The following is a 21590-nucleotide window of genomic DNA, read 5'->3' as shown; positions in this document are numbered from 1 at the left end:
AATTCTGGCTAGGGTTTTTCCCTCCCTGGGCTGTTTTTCTCTTTTATCTTCATCAATTGAAGAGAGCTGTTCTGCCTTTCAAACTGTCGGAAGGTATCTGGGGTTTTGTGTATTTTTTTTCTTTCTTTCACATAATTCTGTGGGTCTTTTCCCAGATATGTATTTTATCTCAAATTAACTTCTAACTTAAGTTTCCGCCCATGTGACTTCCAGTGTGAGTTACCAGAAACCACAAGAGAGAGAGAGAGAGAGAGAGCCCCAAAGCCAGCGACATGTCCCAGTGGGGAGCAGTGCTTCTGCACCCCAGTGTGAGGAGGACGCAGGGGTCAGAGGTGGTTGCAGGGCGGGCAGAGGAAGGACCTGACAAGGGGAGTGGGCCAGCAGTCAGGGAGCAGTCAGGAAAGGAGGCCAGCTGCTGACAAGATAACCCAGAAGCATCTGGAGCTGCGTGGAAAGCCCGGAAGACTGCAGCCATGCCTCACAGCTCTGACAGCAGTGACTCCAGCTTCAGCCGCTCTCCTCCCCCCGGCAAACAGGTAGAGTACTTCTTTCCCTCCCTTCTACCTTCTGATTCTCCTGTGGGGTGTCAAGAAGAGGGGCAGGCTTCCTTGTCCTGCCCAGGGAGCTGAGGAGCGAGGAAATGGCTGGTGGCATGAGGACTCTGTTACACTTAAGACATGGTATTTGCAATCAAGCTGAGCATATCGGCAGAGACCTTCATCCTTCTGCCCATTCTTCCAAAGCTCCTTTTCCTCTTCGTTCCCCGATGGCACCCCATTGCCTCCGCCTCACCTGGATTCCCACCCCAGGAAGCTTTCTAGGAAGCCAAGAGAAGAATGAGCATCAAAGAACTGTGGTCTCACAGAGGAAAGGCTCTACCTTTCTCCAAGGCAGTAAAAAGTGGGAGGAGGAGTGTTACAGTGGGCTGAAGGTATGCACGACCCAAAGGCTGGCCGTGTAGTTTCCCTGGAGACAGCCATGGGGCAAGAGAGAAAGGGGCTCCGGGAAAGTAAACGAGGGAAAAAAACAAGTAAAAAGGAGGAGGAACCCGCGCAGCCCAGAAGAATCTATCTTGTTTACGGGGGCACTGTCCCTGTTGCTAGCACAGCCAGCAGAGAGGGATGCTGGAGCTGTGACCAACACCTCTTTCCCCTTTGGCTTCTGGACAGGAGGAAAGAAATAAATCAGGAGGTTACTGTGGAGACTGGGAGACATTCAATAGTAGCTCAGCTCAGCTCTGGGGAAACCGGAGAGATTGAGGTACAGATTCTGGGAGCGTTTGGAGTGCAGACTGTGAATTTCAAGTCAAAAGTTTCCAGCTTGAGGGTTGCCAGAAAATGGGGCACCCTGCCTGCCTCACAGCTTCTGGGGCTTTCTCTACACCAGATTCCTTGACATCCCTCCCTATAGGAAGGTTTCTTTCTCACTCAATACATCAATGGATTAAAATTTCATCTCCAACTTTGTGGCTTAAAAGCCACATTCTTTCCTTAGCACAGATATCCAAGAGGGCTTTCAAAATGCTGCAGCCAAAATAAAAATACAGAAACATACTAGGTATAGCATCGGCCATGAACAGCTAAAGGAGGAGAGGCAGGTTAGAAAAGTAACTAGTGGAGACATCTAGAGGGCAAACCATCTAGTCCTCTGCTCAAGATGGTATCAGAGGGGCTCAGACTGCCTGGAAGTCTACTCTTCTTAGGAAGGAAATTACTCATGGCTTCCATGGTAACCTGATCCCCATGCCCCTTAGAGGAAGAGCACTTCCTTCCTATCTAACCCAATGCCCTCCTACTGCAATGGCCTGGAAGTGTTGAGCACATTAGTGAGATATGCTTGGTGAGCACAGTCTTGCCCTAGGAACTGTGCGCCTGTAGCCTGTGGGGATGTGAGAGGGAACAGGGCAGGAGTTGCAGAAGGGTTTTCCTCAGACTCCTGTATTTGTCCTGCAGCATTGGGGGGAAAGCTGGAGCTAACCTCTCTGCCCACATGGAGGACAGGCCCATCTGTGGGGCATACTTAGAGAACACCCAAAGGTCTTCTTGTCCTCTTAAGCACCCATATGCTACCTGCCACAGCCAGATCATCTTCACAACTAAAGCTGTTCTTGGCCTCTAGTTTATACCAGGCATTGTGCTCAGGGCCATGGGGAATGTCAAGGTCACTGTGCATCATGAACGGAATGCAGGCAAAGAAGAGACAGATCTGGGATGGGGACTTCAGCCCAGAACTGCAGCAGAAGGCTCAGGGGGTACAGGCCAGTGAGGTGTGGGGATGGGGCTTGGAAAGGCATCAGACTTGGCATTGGAAGATGTTACTCCCAGACCACTCTGAGCTCTTGGGCAAGCTCTTTGAGCCTCAGTTTCCTCACATATAAGATGGAAATAATAATATCGACTTCACAGCATGGGGGAAATAAACAAGAACACGTCTGAAAAAGCACTTGTATACAAGCTGGCATGGAGTAGCTGTTCAAGTTTTTTGCAAAAGTTTTGGGGGAAAAAATACAAGAAGGTTCTAGGCCAAAAAGTGAGAGAATGAGGGTGGAGCAGTCCTGAAGAGGAGGAGAGGTGATAAAACACACTTCATCGCCTTAACCATTTCTTTCCACATACAGCTCTACTGAGGCCTCAAGGTCTTTGCCCTCTTCCTGTAACTTTTGGCCAAAAAAGTTCTAGAGACCCAAGGGAGCATAACAGAGTGTGGGGAAGAGTTCTTGTCTGGGTTCAGCCTTTTGGTAAATAGGGGATGGGCAAATGAAAAGACGAAGAAATGGAAGGATGGGCGGACGGACACCAAATACCGTGAGGGCCTGCTTTAGCTCAGAAGAGAGGAGCAGATGTGCCTAATTCTCATCACTGTGCTTCCCAGGACTCCTCTGATGACGTGAGAAAAGTTCAGAGAAGGGAGAAAAATCGCATCGCTGCCCAGAAGAGCCGACAGAGGCAGACACAGAAAGCCGACACCCTGCACTTGGTGAGTGTTCAGAACTTTCTTTATCCTCCTGAGTGTTAGGCTTTGCTCCTTCCCACCCCCTGGATGCTTGGACCATAGCTTTGAGTCTGCCTGCATGGGGATGTGGATATGGGGAGAGTAAGTGGAGGGGAGGGGGCGGTGGGGTGAGGTGGAAGGGGATGCTCTCCTGTGTGTGTTTTGAGAAGATGCTGGCAGGGAATTAGCCAGAAGGCCGAAAGAGAAAGGGTCCCTTTTTCCTGCCCCCTGAAAGGGGACGAGGGGTAAATGAGTTGGGTGTGGGAAGCCCAGAGACTGAGTGGAAGGCAGAAGCACCTGCTCAGAGACAGGGTACCCAGAGAGAGCTAATCACTCATGAGCCTAGAGAGCAAAAGGCAGGACTGTCTTTGGGAGGAACTTAGAAGACGTGAAGGGCTTTGGGGGAGCCCAATATCCCACTATGCTAGGATCCCATGTAGTCCCGTCCTCTGGCAGGCCAGCTGGGCAGCCGCCCTGGGCCCTACACTTGGGGCAAGGACGTCCAGAGGGTGCTGCACCTTTCTCCTCTTTCTTGAACATCATTAAGGTTTTATTTTGAAATTTCTATTTTTAATGATATCCTAAGGGGGTCTGTGGAAGATGGGGTTTCAAGTGCACTTATCTGGGATGGTCACCATCCTGGTTGAGTTGTCATTAGTCTCAAACTTTCTAGAGAAGGCTCTGACCCCTGGCTTGAGCCGGGACCCTGGGCAATGCTGCACTGCAATCCTACCAGCAGCCCAAGGCCTGGTTGGTGTTTCTAAATTCTGGCCGTGTGCTTCTACGAGCAGTGCTCCCTCCCTGTCCCACACCTTACCTCTCTTCACTCTGCCCCTTAATGCGGCCCGGTCCGTGTTCAACCAACTCTCAGTTCACTGGTTCCTCCGTCTTCCATTCCCTCATCCCTCCCTCTTGCAGCACTGCCTTCCTGTCCTTCCTCCTGAACCTTTCCCAAACCTCCAGCGTTCTAGTAATTCACTTCAGTGGTAACAAGGGCAATTGGCATAAAAAATGAATACTCTTGTGTTTATTTGAAAGATTAGCATGGCAAGCCAGTGAGAATAGTTATTTTAATCTTATCAAGAAAAAGTCTTTGTATGGTATCAGATGGGTACTAGACTGGGGTGATCTCTTCATAAAGTGCGAAAATGTCTAATCACTATGCTGTACACCTGAAACGAATGGGATATTGTTTGTCAACTGTAATTTTAAAAAGGAATTTAAAAAAAAGTAAGATGTAGTTTTAGAAAAAAAAGGTGCTTCTTTAAGCTTTGTAAGGAAGCAGAGAGCAAGCTGCACCAACATCTCTGATTGGATGCTTGTGTTTTATTTGCAATGTATTCAGCATATCGTCCGTTGCATACTAACATAGTTTTAAGTTCATAAGTATTTGTTGTATTGAACAAAAAAAGAATGAATGAACAGCGAGTCTGTTCTGGTAACTGTGATCAGCCATCTGAATGCTAAGTTGTCAGTGGCCTGAGACTTACACAGTCTCCATGATTTCATTATGGCTCAGGGTCTCACAACACTCCAATTCACTATTTTAAGCTTGAAAGTCTACGATCACTCGCTTTGTGTCTATCAGAGTCTGATTCTGTTCAATATTCTTTAGAGCAAGCCAGCAAACAAACAAATAAAAATTAGAAAGGATAAAGCCTTTTTTTTACTGTGCAAGTAGACAATGTTCTGAGCCTAGAAAACTGCTATAAGCTTTATAAGTCTGAATATATATTCATATATATACACACACATATATATGTATGTATACATGTTTTTTGTTTGTTTGTTTTAAATGTGGAAACTAAGTATAGCTCAGCAACTCTGCAGTCGGAAGGGCAGGGTTTGAATCGTAGCTCTACCACTTGCTATCCATGAGACCGACCTTAGAGACATTCTTAACCTCCCTTAGACTCAGTTTCTGAATCTATAAAATGGGAAATGACAGTGCCTTATAGAGATAGTGCATATAAAGAGTTCAACACAATGCCTGGTGTCTAACAAATATTCAAAAACTTTAAGTACAATAAGTGTAATATTAATAATAGTTATTATTATAAGAAGCAAAATAAATAACCACAAACTCTCAGGGCTGAAAGATTTCTTAAAGGCTGGAAAGTTCAGACACACTTTTGATGCTTCAGACTCCTCTGTAATTCCTCCACCCCAGAAATCATCCCCAGCTTGTGCCTGGTCACTTCTAATGGCAGAGAGCTTTCTGTCTCCTAACATGAGAAAAGGAGACGTCCCTATCTTGAGCTGCACCACTGTCTCCCTGTACATTTACCCCACGTGTCTTCATTCAAACCCTTGGGGACATATCAGTGAAGCTGGTAAGTATGTTTCTTTGCTGTGGTGAGGTTTTCAACTCTGACTCAGTTGTATCTCTCTATAAGAGTTGGAACCAAAAGTTAAGCCCATCTGATCATACTAGTCATGGCGACATTGGGATAATCTCTGGGGGTTGGAGAGCACGGACCCCCAGGCATGTAGTCACCACGTCCGCACCCACACTCCCGGCTTCCGTCTCTAGAATGTTCCCATCTTCCCCACACCTGAACTCAAAATCCTCTCCACTCCTTTCTTTTGAGCACCACCGAGTTCATCTTTGCCCAATGACTAGGTCACATCAGAGTTTACACAGCAAGCCTGAGGATTACAGCCAATGCAACTTAGGTTTCTTGACTTGGGGTAGAAGCTTTTGGCAGCAACATATCAATCTGCCACCATCAGAGGGTTTGATTGTGGTCTGAAATGTTCATTTCCTCTCAGTAATCACCCATCTTCTCCATCCATTCGCCTCTTAGTTATGTTTGTAATTCAGGTAGAAAATCTTCTGGTTTACCACCAACATTCTTAGGGCTGAGTGCTTGGTTTGCCCTTGACTCCTTTTCATGCGTGGCTTCCCATGCTGAGGTTCTGGAACCATTCTCTGGCTCTCAGACATAGCCATTGGACTCATCTACCAAATACTTTAAGACCACAGTTCAGAAGCTACTGAGTGTACAGGATCAAATAAGGACCCCGTTTCGTTTGTATTAGCGTGCTAGCCTCATAAATGCTAGGGTAACGTTGTTTTCTTGATTTCAACTTTGTCACTATTATTTCTTTTAAAATATCAAAAGAATCACTTTGTTTCTCCAGTGAGATTGTGGGATACTTGCTATTTAACATAAATGGTTTACACCAAAACACTCTATATCGAGTGCTTTTACGACACTCGAGTAGGGAAAGACCCTCTTTCAATGATTGTATTTAATCTGATGCCAATGTTATAACATCTGGGCTCTGACTACCCCTCACATAAACTGGATTAGGTGCTTCTGTTCATAATATCAACACACAGTCCGCATTCTGTTTCCATTTTCTTTTTGTTGGGTGTCTCACACAGCACCCATCACACTTAGTTCTTCTTCTCCTGAAGACAACTGTAAAGTATGTTAGGTGATGTAAAGGCATGGATTAAAAAGGAGGAAGGTATATCTTGACCAATTCATTTTCAAAAGATATAAGTAGCTAATAAGTGCGTCCAAGATAATCAGCTGAAAACCTATTAAAAATAATAAGAGAACCCAGTCAGTTTTCAAGATTCACACAAAAAGTAATAACTTTCCTGTGTAAACCATAACCAATTAGAAAATTTAATAGGAGGAAAGATTCCATTTATAATACCAACAACAGCAAACGGAAGGAAGAAATAAATTTAACAAAAAATATACAGTGCTTAATTTTAAAAATTGTAAGTGATTTAAAAAACACTCAAATAAATGAAAAGATGTAACTTATATAAAGATAGCAATTTCATTAAATTAATTTAAAATTTAACATGTTCCCAATAAAAATCCCATGGGACTTTCAGGGATTTGGAGGAGAACTAGATTAGCTATTCTAAGTTCCCAGTGAAAAATAACCATGTGAGAATTTCCAGAAAAATTCTAAAGAAGGAGGGTAAATAGAGAAAATTAGCTGAACAAGATATTAAAGTGAATTACAAATATAGAAATAAAAACAATATGGAAAAGACAGAACATTGGGCAGAATAGAATACAGAAATAAACCCAAAAGCAAACTCAAATTTAAGCCAAATATACATTCCTAAGACACAATTCCTAAGACACAAATTCAAATGCAAAATGACTAGGATGACATTTCAAACCAGTCAGTGAAAACTGAATTATTTAATAAACAGAGTTGGGACAACTGGCTAGCCATTTGCGGGGAGGGGGCAAAGCTAGTTTCTTTATTTCTTATACAACACACACACAGATTAAATGTAAAAAAAAAAAAATTGAAAAGAAAGAAAGAAAACTAAAGAAACTTGGAAAAAATGCACATTAAAAATTTATTTTGGAGTGGAGTCTTTTCCAAATAAACTATAAAACCTTGAAACCATAAAGGGAAAGATTGATATACATTACCTTTGCAAAAAATGAAATTTTTTATATAGTTTAAAATACTATATGCAAGATCCAAGGCAAATGACAGCACTGGGCAATATATTGGCAACACATGACCAAAAAAGGGCATATTTCTTAGTACGTGAGATATCTTATAAATAAGAAAATGATTAACAATACAAAGAAAAAATGAGTGATGATTATGAAAAGGCTTTTTACAAGAAGAGAAAAATAAATGGCAAATAAATATGGAAAAGATACTAGAGCTCACTTAGTGAAATGACAATGAAAGCAACATGAGAGGCTCCTGCCAGATTGGCAACGACGAAAACATTGTTAATACACAACGTTGCCAAAGCAATGGAGAATCAGGTATAACTACACACCACCAGTAAGGGTATAAGTCAATACAGTAGAGGGCAATTTGACCATGTCCATTCAATTTATAAGTGCACATACCCTGTAACTTGGCAATTTTATATCTAGGAGTCTATTTATAAACAAACCCACAGGTTACACAAGTATGGACAGATAAAGATAATCTTTGCTGCATGGTTCGTCATAGCAAAGACTGGAAACAAGCTAAATATCCATCAGTAAGGGATTAATTACATTATGGTTTGCTCGTTCAGTGGAATGCCAGGAGTGTTAAAATAATGGGTTACATCTGAATGTGCTAATCTGAAAAGATTACCAAACTTCTATACTCTTAACTGAACAAAGGTGTGAATGTGCTACATAGTTTGCTCCCATATGTGTTTTTACAAAAATCTACACGTGCATAGGTGTATAAACTTAAAATTTTTCAAATGGGTTTCCCAAAAAACTGTTAATGGCATTTATTTCTGAAAAGTGAGATATAAGGTATAAAGCAAAAGAGAGATACTTTGCATTTTTAACCTTTTTTATATAGTGTGGATGTTTCTATCAGCTGTTTTCATTTTTATAACATAAATATTTAAATTCTCAACATCGATCATTACTGCCTATGCATCAGGATGATTTCTAATTTTGATTTCAAACATTGAATAATCTTCCACTGTGACATTTTATCTCTTGAACATCCTACATAAATATCTCAGTCCAACAGACAGGAGAACCAACTGTCTGTTGGAATTTGCGAGGAATCCTAATGTCTACAGTACTAGAGAAGCCACTATAAAGGATGGCAAATCAGCTTCATTTGTGAGGCCATCCTGGTTGATTGTAGTGGCTCTCTGGTGCCTTGTAGTAGGAAGGATCTGATTCAGTGTCCCAGGTCAGTAGGAAAGAATTGAGATCAACTGAGACGCTCTGTTCACGAAAAAGTAGAGGAGATGGTAGGCAGACAGTAATATGAGGCCAGGGCTGTGCTGTTGGCAAGTCAGATCCGGCCTGGAGGATGGAACTGGATGCAAAGTAGAGTAACAGGACCAACTCTGAAAGCTGGAACTTTAGGTACTCCCTTAGGTGGGACAGGTGCCTGCCTGCGACAGGCTCCTGAAGGAGTCTCACGCTAATTTAAAAAAAGAGAAAGGTTTACGGGTTCCAGGGCATATCTTTAAAGCCATGTATCACGAGTGTAAATTATGCATGAAATGAAGTTTTAAGCTGATGCTGTGAGAAGTAAGGTGTTTACAACTGGAGGAAAATTGAGTAATGGAGGAAAAGCTCAGCAAAGATGTTCACCTCTGGGGCCTCCTTAGACACTATTATTCTTGGTCTTCTGTGGAGTCCTGGAAGAGAAGTCTGCTTATGGTCCTTTTTCACTCACAGAGCTTTTTTTTTCTCTCTCTCGTGGAAACCATGCCATAAGGTTTGTTGGCATAGAGAAGTTATAGGTTAAAAACAAAAATGAAAACTAAACACTAACAACAAAACCACACAGAAGCAACATTCTGGCTAGTTCTACTCTAAAAAAGTTCAGTGTAAAATCAGTGAACCATCTGTGGAAAAGAGACATTTCTCTTGGCCTTTATTTCTGTGAATTTTTTATTAAAAACCTGTGAATTGAACACATGACTATGCACCAGGCACTGTGTGTTAAGTGCTCTACTGGCTGTATCTCATTTAATCTGTACAAAAACCTTATTTTATAAGTCCTGTATTAAGTTGAGTAACCTGTCCAAGGTCACACAGCTTGTAAGTAGGTCTGTCTGACTTCAGAATCCATCTTCTTAACCACTAAACTACACTGCCTCTTTCCTCAGACTCTCATGACGATGGAGTCATCTTCCATAACCTATATCCTCCTTGAATCTCTTCCTGAATTCATTTTTTTGTTCTTTAAGCAACATCCTCCAAAATTCACACTTTCCTCTTCCATCATTAGGCCTGGTCAAAAAAGAAAAGATGTCTCTATGTAATATATCAATATATCCATTGAAACATTTTTTTTCAAAGAAAGCTATATAGCAATAAATATTAACATCTTATGTGTGAATACTCTTTGGCACAGCAATTCCACTTAAAAGAATTTGAAGAAAAAATGATGCACAAAGATGCTCAATTCATCATTATTTGTGAACAGTAAACATTTTACCAATACTATAAAATTGTACAGATGCCCGACAATAAGGGATTAAGCATATTGTGAGATATTCATACAGTAGAATTTTATGCTGGCACTAAAAATGACAATAAGATCTGCACTTATCAACATAGAAAGAAGTCAATGACATAGCATTGAGTGAAAAAAAGCAAATCACAAAGAATATTCAGGGCAAAATCCTGTTAATGTAAAATTTGTGGCTTTGGGGCATATTTGCATGCATAAAAAGATATCTGGAAAGATATTCTCCAAAATGCTGACAGTGGTTATTTCTGAGTGGCTGAGGTTTGAGTAGCTTACTTTACTCCTAGTACTTTCCTGTAATTTTTCTTTTATTATGATGAATGTATACTGTTTTCTCAATCAGAATACAAAATTAGACTATTTTAATTTGGGAAGGAAAAGCACGTCAAGGCCATTTACCACCTCTGCCTGTTTGTCCCACTGAAGGTGGGTCAGTGTGGGAGGCATATTTGAAAGGAGGCCAGTTCCACACCCATCTTGACTTCATAAAGACCTTCTGTCTAAATGGGATTACAGGTGCCAGGTCACAAGGTGACGGCAGCCCATTCAGCAGACGTCTTCATGAAGCTGTCCTCAGCAGCACCTAGACTTCTTTCTCTTGAAAAAAATGGGGGAGTCTCACTAAAGAGCCTGTGCCTTAGCGGCTTGGGGTTTTTCTTAGTCTCCTCTGTAGGACTCATTCTGGCTCTGTGCTTCCTAGGAGGCAGAGATAGGTTCCACAGCACAAAGTCCCCTTCAGATTGTGGGATATCTATAGAGGGTCCTGTCCTGGGTCCACATGGTGGCTAGTGGAGCAAGTGACAATAATTATGGTCACACTCCTTCATGTATAGAATCAGAATTAAAAGGAAACTCAGAGATGCTTCAGGCCAACCTGCCGCGTTACTGATGAGGACACTGATATCTTTCTCATGGACACCCAAGAACCCAAACCTCTTGTCTGCCCACCCTTTGCTTTTGTTTTGTGCCACATTGCTAACCGGGACTTTGCTAGGCAGCTCGTGTTGCTCTCACGTGTCCTTTTGCAAAGATTAAACCAAGAAGTAGGCCGTTAACCAGAATGTGTGAATTGTGGAGATGCTCTCATCAACAGAACCCAAGCAAGAGACCAGAGAAAGAAAGTCCAAGGTTGACAGAGGCTGAAGTTTAAATGTTTCTTTATTTAGAAAGGTCTTGGGGTGGCTGGTTAGCTCAATTGTTTATAGCTCAGTGCTCTTAACAACAAGGTTGCCGGTTTGATCCCCACATGGGCCACTTTGAGCTGCGCCCTCCACAACTAGATTGAAGCAACTACTTGACTTAGAGTCCAGGACTGATGGGTCCTGGAAAAACACACTTAAAATTAAATTTTAAAAAGTTAAAAAAAAATAAAAACAGTACAAAATAAAAAGGTCTTAAAGCTGTAATCCAAAATTAAAAGGACAGTGACCTATTGGGGAAAATATTGGCATCAAATAAACTAAATGCAGATTTAATATTTATACTATAGAAAAAAAACATTCTTTTTTCATAAAAACATCAAGACTCCCATAGATAAGTGGGCAGAGGCTATGAACATAAAGCTTATGTAACATTCTTCCTACCCCCATTTCCTAACCCCATTTTCTATTCTGACTGTAAAAACAATACATACTAAGGGTTTTTGAACCTTGGCACTATTGACATTTTGAGTCAGATAATTCTTTGTTGTGTGTGTGTGTGTGTGTGTGTGTGTGTGTAGGGTGGGGGCATTTTGGTGTGCATTGGAAATTGTAACATCTACCCACTGGATGCCTGTAGCACCATCTCACCCCTCACCCCCAGCTGTGACAACCAAAAATATTTCCAAACATTGCCCAATGTTGCCTGAGGGGGCAAAATTGCCCCTGGTTGAGAATGCTGTACTAGGGAACAGACACATAGAAAGTTCTTCCTTCTTAGTAACTGATAACTTGTAACATTCAAATGAAATGAAGAAACCCTTCAAAAAACCAGTTGGCAACATAAATTATTTAAAATTATAACACCTAACTGCCAATGAGGTTGTAGTGAAATGGATATGTGCATTCACCGCTGATGATGTACCTCCTACATCACCCTTTGACAGTAATACTTACCGTGCATTGGAGGACTGATTGTGCCCTGCGCCCCAGTGATCTCACTCCTAGGAGCTCATCCTGGCAAATATTTCAACAATAACCAACAACTAGATGTTCACTGCAGCATGATTTGTAATAACAACATTTTGATAACAACCAAAATGTCTAACATTAGAAAACCATTTTAAGTTAATTGTGGATCATTCATTTGATGGTGTAGCCATTAAAATTGTAATTATGGTGATTATGTAAGTATGACAAAATTATGACAGAAAGGAAAATAGAAATTGTAGATGTACTATGATTGAGATTTTATAAAAATAGGTATTTTTACGTTTGTGAAAAAGGACAAGACAGCAACATATACAAATGAAAACAGTCATGCTAGAGGACTGGGGTCACCGTCATGCATAATTTTTTAAAAATATCTTTAACATAGTTACACTGTGTATGTTTTATTTAAATACATAATAAAATGGTCAAATAGAGAACTGAGTGAAGTCTGGAGCAAATTGAGGATGAGAACATTGGATGTCACTGAGCTAGAGTTTGGGAGTCAGGTTTCGGAAGGGGATCTTATCATTTATCCTTCAAATGGGAACACATTTGAGAGTGAAAAGGGGCACTAGTAAAAATTATACCAAGACAATAGTTGTGAACGGGGACTGTCCCAGTAAACACCTGGTCACCTTAGGTTTAGAGGAACCAAGAAGGGCAACTAAGGAAAATTCAAGAGTAGCAATACAGTTCAGAGCCAAGCAGAGGGTACTAGAGTCCTAGGGCCTGCAATTCCTGAACCTGAGGATCCTGTAACTAAAATATTTTCTGGGTCCTCAGCTGGCACAAGAATATGCCTTATTGCTAAGGGCGTGGAGTGGTTCAGAAAATTATGAAAGCAAAGGCCATATTCCTAGTACTAGAGCTAATGTCAACAGAAATGATTCATTCTGCTGTACAAGTATATAATCGCTTCGTCTGTGCTAGGCACAGTGTGTTCTCGGCGCTGAGAATACAGCAGGAGCAAGACAGAGTGAGTCCCTGATTTCATGGACCCGACATTCAGTTGGAAGTCTGACTGGAAAATAAACAGACAAATAAATGAACACATTAATCCCACAAAGTAAGAGTGCTTTGAAGAAAATTAAAGAGTGCAACATTGAAAGTGAATAAGGGATAGGAATAGGGAGAATGATCAGGGACGGCCTTTCTGAGGCCCTGACATTGAGACCAACTATGAGTCAAAGAAGAGGACACTGGGAATATCTGGGGAAAAGGTATTTTCAACAGAGTCTTGAGGCCAAACTGAGTGTAGCCAGTCAAGCGTCAGAAAGATTCCTTGTCGGGCTGCGGACAGTGAGGGAGTGAGAAGTTGCTCAGGAATAAAGGTGATTGTGCTCTAGGAACCAGGAACCAGATGAAGGCCAACAAAACTAATTCAAATCCTCGTTGGGGGATCTATCTGAACCTAAATTCTGACCTACAAAATGGGAAGCAATAGCCCTCCCTGGGCTGTTTGAGGGTTAAATGAGAGAGCAAATGCAAAAACAAAGCAGTATTGTATTTTTTGTTTTTTTTTTGCATTGGGGAGAAGGTTGTATTTATTCATTTGTTTAATGCAGAGAGTCTGGCATTTTCCTATATATCAATTAGATGAAGATATTGGATGTATCTTCATCTATAAAAACATATGGCCTTCTTTCCAGTTGTTTATACAAGTTTAAGAACACTGTTTCACTTGGTGTTTCACTGCAGCTGGTCAGGTCTCCTTCATTTGGTATGAGCGGGGAAGGTCAAGTCCGAGCTAGAGTAATTGCATACGGAGTTCTTAAGGTAGTGTCATTCTGCCACTCCCACCCCTTCGCTTCATTTTGGGGAACAAAAGTGTTGCCAAGCAGGGGCTTGACCTGAACTTTTTTAGAAAGATGAATCTTACACTCATTTGTAACTATCCTAGAGTTACAAAGCAGAAGCTATTCAAGTACTTAAAGGGTGGTTAAACACTCCTGGGAAGTTTCGTTGGACATCATACATTTACTTAGGAGACTCTTTATTTGCAGGTCTCAGATTTTAGTAAATGATTACAGATTCCCAGTTGGCAGTCAAGCAACATGATTTTATTGACCTCTTACTGTGTGCCAGGTACGGTCCTAGTCACTGAGGACAGAATGACAAAGACAGTGATAGTCCCTACGTTCATGGAGCCCAACAATCCGTAACTAGTTTGATAAGTTATAATTAATGAGATTCGTATAGGTGCCCTATCTCTTGTATTTCTATCTGAAAAATGAACGCTTCTGGACTACTTGCAATTGTTTTCACCAAATATAATGTAGTAGTAATATTAAGGCACTTTGTCTTAAATAGGCAGTAACTTTTAGAAAAAAATTTTGACTTAGAAAAATGTTCTTCCACCTCTTTCAAGCTCTTTGTGTTGTATATTTATACTATATATTATAAAATAAAATACATTTAATAAAATAAAAATATTAAATATATACCTATATAATAAAATAAATGTAATAACATTAAACCTTATATGTATATTTATATTTTTATATTATTTTTTAAAGAAGAATCAGCGATGGACATGATTCTCAAGCTAGTTGCTCACTTACCTCACCTGGGAAGTATTTTTTAAAATCTTAATGCCTGAGACCCACTCCAGAACAATTAAATTGAAATATTTCAGGGGTGAAGTCCATGCATTAAGATTTTTTTTAAAGCTCTTCAGGTAAATGCAGTGTGCAGCCAGGTTGAGACTCGGGGAGCAGTGACATGTGAAGACTGTCAGGAACATGTGGCAGACTGTGTGGGGTGTGTGTGTGTGGGGGGAGGGGCAATTATGTGGCCACATACTCACTCTGTCCCAGAGGCCTGGCAGCTTCAAACAAACGAAAATAATTCAAACCTTTAGTGCTGATGCCAATTATTAGTAGTTTGTTTTTCAGAATTAGGCTTGTAATGATCACCTTCCTAATTGGAAGGATCAGTCAGGATGGCATTCAGCTACAAGCAATAGAAAACGATCAGACAGTGGCATCGATATGTCACAGTTTATTTTTCTCACATAACAAGAAGTTCAGAAGCGGATAGACCGAGGTAGGGCGAGGATATCATCAAAGAACCAAGCTCCTTGTCTGTGTCTCTCTGTGCTGCCATCCTCAGTGTGTGACTCGTATCCTCAAAGTTGCAAGATGGCTGGCGAACCTCCAGGCGACAGAGGGTGGCCTTTGTCCTGGTGAGGCTTTGCCTTTTCGGTTGGGAAGGGACGCTCCACCCCTCAGGTACTTCTGCTTATATCTCATTGGTCAAAATCTGTCACATGGTTACCCCTAGCGAGAAGGGAAGCTGGGTATTTGAGGAATTCTTTTCCCAGCTTCTCTGGAGGAAAGTAAGGGGAAGGAGTTTGGGATAGATGTTGAGTGAGGTCACCTATAGCGCGTTTCTCACAGATGACGTCAATGTCGTAGTATTGAAAGCCAAAGACTATGACAGGACTCAAGACAGGGTCCTGAGGGCGTGGCTCATGTGGCGAAGCATCAGCTGATGATGAGAGCATTGATGGTCCTAGAGCTTCAGCTTTAGGGCATGAAAGTGAAGATTTCTCCAGAATCAGACATGTACATTATTCAGAGCAAAGACTAGTGGTTTAATAATTCTTCTGCTCTCTTCTCCTCATCAGGTGAGAGGCAGGAGTTGGGGCAAATTTGCCCAGGACTAGTGGGGGAGGTAGGCATAGATCCTGCTATGGCTTGGTCAATGCCCTATCTCTCAGTTCACAGAGTTCTCCAGGAATGGTAGGCTCTACCCTAGATATGCATTTGGTGGACAGGGCTTAGTAACTGCTGGAGATTGAACCTATAACTGGTTGTGAGGGATATAAGTGTCACACACTGTTTTTGTATTTAAGTGTGGGTGAGAGCTAAAAGGTCACCAACCTACCAATAAATGACTACATGTTCTGTTGGAAAAAAAACACACGGACTATTTTCACCTTTCTGGAAATTGTGATTAGAAAATTCAAGGAGAAGATCAAGGCACTAAACCAGAGCTGGAAGGAAGGACAAAGCCTGCTCAGAATGCCTGGAGAGTCCCTGCCAGAGCCTTGGGTGAAAGCCTGTCCTTGGCCTTGGTCCCAGCTGGCTTCCCTGAGAATAAGGGACCTGCCTGGGGATTCCCCATCATTCAAGAGCTCTTTGAGTGACCCCCTCCTTGGCCCCTCCAGTAGGGAATTCCCCAGAATGTTCCCACACCCCCATGAAGCCTCCTCCTCAGCCACCCCCAAGCTGCTTGTACCTCATGATAGGAATGGTATCAAAGTAACCCCACAGATGAGCATGAATTGTGAACGTTAGCATCAGGATTTGCACGAGGTAGGAAAAGAGGGAAGATGAAACTGGAAAGCCAACAGGGCTAAGACCTCACTGGAGATAATTATCAAATGTCATAAGATTTAAATAGACTTCAAAGGCAAGAGAGGATGGTGGGCCCAGACTCTGAAGCCCGACTGCCTGAATTCAGTACTGGTGCTGCAACTTACAAGCTGCGTGACCTTGAACAATCTACTTCTCTGTACCTTTGGTTTTCCTCTTTTGCAAAATTTGCATAACAATACTATCTACCATATAGGATTGTTGCAAAGATTAAATATAATGATAACTGTAATGTATTTAAAAGAGTTATTTGCACATGGTAGCATTCAATAAATGTTAGTTACCATTAATCCAACCTCCATTATTCTTTTAAAAATTTGGTTTCTACTAATCTTTCTCATATACATATATACATTGAGTCTACGTCCCACTGTCCCCAGTGCACGCGAAAGAGCAGGCGCACACACACACTCCTTCCCAACAGGTGAAGGTTAGAGGTTCTAGTTTGCTAAGACTCAGGTAGTCAATTTGGAATCTGAAATATTCAAGAATTGAAGAGAGCTTGGAAATCTTCTAATCCTGTGGCTTTCAACATTTAGCGCACATTAGAATCCCCTGGGGAGCCTCTAACAACCAATGCTCAGGCTGCACCCCCCCAACCCGACCCCCCAATTAAATCAGAATCAAGCATCAATATTGTTAAAGCTCCCCAGGAGGCCCACCGATCCCAATGTGTGACCAAGGATGAGAATCACTCTTTTGGTCCAGTCTCCCTGTTTTAAAGTGAAGCAATGGCTCAGAAAGGGTGGGTCACCCAACCAGAACCAGGACCCAGGGCCCCTGTCCCCAGTTACCACTGATGGAGCCCACTGTTATCATGTAGTTCAGACCTCGCTCTGCATCTGGAAGAAGGTCTAGCCTGGAGTTAGCCCTCTAGCAGAGTAGCTGGATAGCAGATTCCCTCCGACTCTGCAGGAGGCAGATGACCAACTCTGTGATTGGAAGAGTGTGACTGACTCAGGGATCTTGTACTGTGTTGTATTTAAGGATCGCCCAAACCGAGACCCAGTTTTCTCCTGGGTGACTAAGGGCAGCCAAGGACTTCTTAGTGATCCCTGGAGATCTTTCGTCACTGGAGTCACCAGTCTCTCAGCAGCAGCTGCTGAGTATGTTAGAAAGAGCCAAGAGCTGAGCAGGGGGAAGTCCCACGCCAGCCTTGCTGTGCCCGTGTGGTTATGGGGCTTTGGATCAATCACTCACTCAAAGTTTCTGGGCCCATGAGAAACAAAGTGTCTTGAAGTTAATCCTATAGCCCTTTCTCCTGGCAGCTGCTACCACCAGCCTGTAGTCATTTGGGTTGAGGCTTGGGGGGTTGGTATAGTAGGCTTGTCCCAGAGTCTCAGGTGTCCTCATCTGTGCAGCGGGGATAGTTACAGCAGCGGGCCTTCCATATCCACCTCAGAGGATTATTGTAAGGAGCCTGAAGGACTTAAATGAATTCCAAAATGTAGAGAGCAGGTTCACAGAAGCCCGAACGCAGGCCCGGCCTCCCCTACTGTAGCAGAAGGCATGAGTGTTAGAAGTCAAAATTTACTTCCCAAATATTCCTTTCCTCTTCCCTCTCACTGAGTTCTATGTTTCCAGCACCCATTAGGAAGTCAGGGGATGTGATCATTGTATCTCTGGGTAAACAGCTGCTCCCATGGCCGCCTTGGCCAGGTAGGTGCTCCTGTGTGAGGCCTTTCCAGGGCATGACTGCCTCAGGGAGGGTCCCAGTGGACCTAGCAATGGGAGGCAATGGGAGGGAGTAGGCTCCAGATTGGCTGCTTCCTCCCACAAGGGAAGTTCAACTCTTCCTTTTGTAAGTGTCTGGCTGGCTGCATTGTCCCTGGGCTGGCAATGCTGGTTTCTCTGGGGCCCTAGCAGGAAGCAGTCTTGCTTCCCAAAGCAAAGACAAGTTTCTTGTCACAGGTGGTCGTTTTCTGGTTAGAGGCAGCCGTGGTTAAGAACCCCCTCCTAGAGCTCTGGGGTCTGCAAGCCAGGCGGCAGGGAGAGGGAGGTGAGAAAGCTAGAGAGCTCAGCCAAACTTGATTAGGGAGGAAGAATCTGCTGTTACTTCCCGAAAGCTAGGCCTGCCTCTAGGCGGGGAGAAGGTCAGAGCGGTTCGTCCCTGTGCCCGCCTACCCCGCCCCTCCCTTCTGCCTCGGGGTTTGCCCAGGCTGCTCAGAGCACAGAATTTACAGTAAATGTTGTCACCAGTGGAAACTCTCAGAGGGGGCGAGGAAAAGGGCTAGAGGAAGGGGCCAGGACTCCCGGCCCCCAGTTCCCGTCTTACCAACACCCCCCGGTCTCACGTGTTGCTTTATCTTACCTTTCGGTAAAGAGGGGATGCCCTCCCTCTGGGATGTGCCCGTAAACAACCAAATGGTAAGACAAAGGAGCCAGCCCCACCTGGCAAAAAAAGCTGCCCGTGCCTATGATCCACCATTATGGCTCTTGGTATCTGACACCTCCACCCCCCCCCACCCCCCCACCCTATTTTAGAGATGAGGGTTTCCTTTGTACTGACCTCGGCACATTTTCTAGCTGAAAGCCAGATACAGGAAATGCCAGGCTGAGGCTGAGCATGCTCAAATCTGCCTTTGATAAACGGATGGAAGTTGGCTTGATGGCTAAGAGCACAGTCTAAGCTCCTCTACCACTTAACCGGACGCATGAGTTAAGGCAATTGGCAATGTAACTAGCTCTCTCATTAGTCCGCAGCTCGTACTTCCAGTGGATTATGTAAGGCAAATTTTAAGTGTCAAGGTATCTCACATTTCCTCACTTCCCATCATAACTGTGAGTCAACTTTTAGTTCAGCAGTTGATATTATCAGCCAATCAATAAACATTTTGAGTTCATACACACTGTGTGTCAGGCACTTAATAAGTACTTGAATAATTAAACAATTTTAAGATCATATTTAACTAGTGTTTTCAAACTTGCCTGATCATTAGAATAACCTACAGCACTTGTTAAAAATTCGGATTCCCAGAATTCACCCCACATCTCAAACCTCTCGAGTTTAAATCTCTAGATTTGAGGAAGGGCCTGAAACTATATTTTTAAAATAAGTCCTTGAATTAATTCTAATGACATGGTAAGTTTGGGAAATGCTGACCTACATCAAACAGAACTAGAACAATAAGACCTGGATTCCAAACAATCAGGATTCTTTTTAAACTTAAATGTAATTTTTTTGCATTTCCAGTGCCATTTTCCCTTCCTCTGTGGCAAGCAATGATTAGCAGGAAAGGTTTGTTTGACTGAGTCAAGGAATATGAACCTTAAAAGCACATTGGAAATCCAATTCCCTTGGGTTTTCTGAAGGTGAAATTGTTCCCAGTCAATACTAATTCCAGAGTGTAACCGTTGATTAATTAATGATATGATCTGTAATCAGTACTCCTTATCCTGAGTTGTCCTGATCCGGCATGTATCTGATGGGTTCTCCTAAGCAACAGGGGCAAAGTGTTCCTGGAAAAGAGGAAGCACAGGTTCTTGGGACACACCCAGAATGCTGTACAACAGGTTCTAGGGTGAGCAGAGCAGAGTGGAATCAAACACTGACGATTTACTATTTAAGACCCCAGTGTCCAGAATCTGTGTGACACAGACATGGATTCCATTTGTAAGACTAAATGCAAATACTTGGAAAACACATAGTATAACAGAGTGGAAGAGTAAAATCAGTATGAGATGTTCTCGTAAACTCTTTTCCATGTTTTTCAGGCTCTGGCCTGGCACACCCTGTGTCCCTTGACATACACTTGCCACTCTCAACCCATTTACACACTCTCAGAGGCCTATGGACATGCATGCACAAAGGCGCACACTCATACAAATTCACACATGTGTTCATTCACACATACACCTCTATTAGTTGGGACCATCGGAAACGGCCATCCTTATAGATTAAAACAGAAAAATATCAGCAATTTCTTACGGTTCAACCTAGTTCCTATGCAAACAACTGCACGGCTATACACATGCTTATACAAATGCACCCACACAGCACATACAAATACGCACATGTGCACACACTGCCATGTGCACACAGGGTCCCTGATGGCCTGCACCCTGACTGCTAGTGACAAGTCTACTCTGGACTGCTCCTGCTACCCCCTCCGCAATCTCGGGGCCTGCCTTGACATTAATCTCCAATGCCAATCCCTCCCCCTCACAGGAGAGTGAAGACCTGGAGAAACAGAATGCGGCTCTGCGCAAGGAGATCAAGCAGCTCACAGAGGAGATGAAGTACTTCACGTCGGTGCTCAGCAGCCATGAGCCCCTGTGCTCGGTGCTGGCTACCAGCACGTCTTCACCCCCCGAGGTGGTGTACAGCACCCATGCTTTCCACCAGCCTCACGTCAGCTCCCCGCGCTTCCAGCCCTGACCTTTTCCAGAGCTGGGGAGGAACAGAGCCCCAGCTACTCCAGCAGGCCTTGGGAGGAGCACACAGACAGTAGCCAGGCTGCTTTTGTCCCTCAGAGCCCTCTGTCTACCTGGAAACATGGACGCAGAGGCCTGGACAAGGACCGAGCACAAACAGGACTGTAGCAGCTGGAAGTGTGTGAGGCCCCCCAGCAGGGTGGCAGCCCAGCAGCATGTGCTGGACCCCCCATGGGTTGTACTAAACATAACGTTCAAGACCCACGGCACAGAGCGAGAAGGGCAAGCACGGATTATTTTTCTAAATAAATGTCTTAAAAGAAACCAATTGGGTAAGGCAGTTGTCCCTTGAAGCCTTAAATTCTGTGGGGCTGGGGCTTTCTTTTGTTCTTGGCTTCAGTAGCCCTTCAAACTCTGGAGACTCTGCTAATATCTCTCCTTTTCCGTGGTTTGTTCATCTACTTGGGAAGCTGGGGTTTTCAAACACTCTTCAATGCTCCTTCTTGGTTGGCATCTTCTTGATTGTCCTCCCCAAATCACCTCACCGTGACCTCCCTCCTTCCGTTCCTCACTGCCTCATGCTTTCTAGAGGCTCAGTGGGTCATTCTCTAGACAGAGAGAAGGACCAGTATAACATGCCATTGGGTGGGATGGTCATTCCGGTTGACGTTCTCATCTCCCACTCACACCACTACGCTCACTCAGCTCTGTCCAGACCATGGGTAACGCGGTGCGCCAGGCCCCGTGTGAGGAATTCTAGTAA

The 21590-nt window shown here is 43.3% G+C and overlaps 1 protein-coding gene across 1 annotated transcript; it reads left to right on the top strand.

The window, feature by feature from the left end:
* Positions 1-255: 255 nt before the first annotated feature.
* Positions 256-21141, top strand: BATF (basic leucine zipper ATF-like transcription factor). Its single transcript, XM_033107121.1, has 3 exons — positions 256-536; positions 2872-2976; positions 20622-21141. Exons 1-3 carry the CDS (start codon positions 474-476, stop codon positions 20829-20831), a joined length of 378 nt encoding a protein of 125 aa, XP_032963012.1. The 5' UTR covers positions 256-473; the 3' UTR covers positions 20832-21141.
* The last annotated feature ends 449 nt before the right edge of the window (positions 21142-21590 follow it).

This window comes from Rhinolophus ferrumequinum, chromosome 6, assembly GCF_004115265.2.
Source record: "Rhinolophus ferrumequinum isolate MPI-CBG mRhiFer1 chromosome 6, mRhiFer1_v1.p, whole genome shotgun sequence".
Classification (NCBI taxonomy): domain Eukaryota; kingdom Metazoa; phylum Chordata; class Mammalia; order Chiroptera; family Rhinolophidae; genus Rhinolophus; species Rhinolophus ferrumequinum.
This window is presented reverse-complemented; position numbering and strand designations above follow the sequence as displayed.

What these genes read in the sequence shown, in the direction of transcription:
- BATF (XM_033107121.1), top strand. Translation starts at nt 474, where the DNA reads ATGCCTCACAGCTCTGACAGCAGTGACTCCAGCTTCAGCCGCTCTCCT. An exon ending in CTCCTCCCCCCGGCAAACAG is followed by an intron (nt 537 to 2,871) that starts GTAGAGTACTTC and finishes TGTGCTTCCCAG; the next exon opens with GACTCCTCTGATGACGTGAG. An exon ending in AAGCCGACACCCTGCACTTG is followed by an intron (nt 2,977 to 20,621) that starts GTGAGTGTTCAG and finishes TCCCCCTCACAG; the next exon opens with GAGAGTGAAGACCTGGAGAA.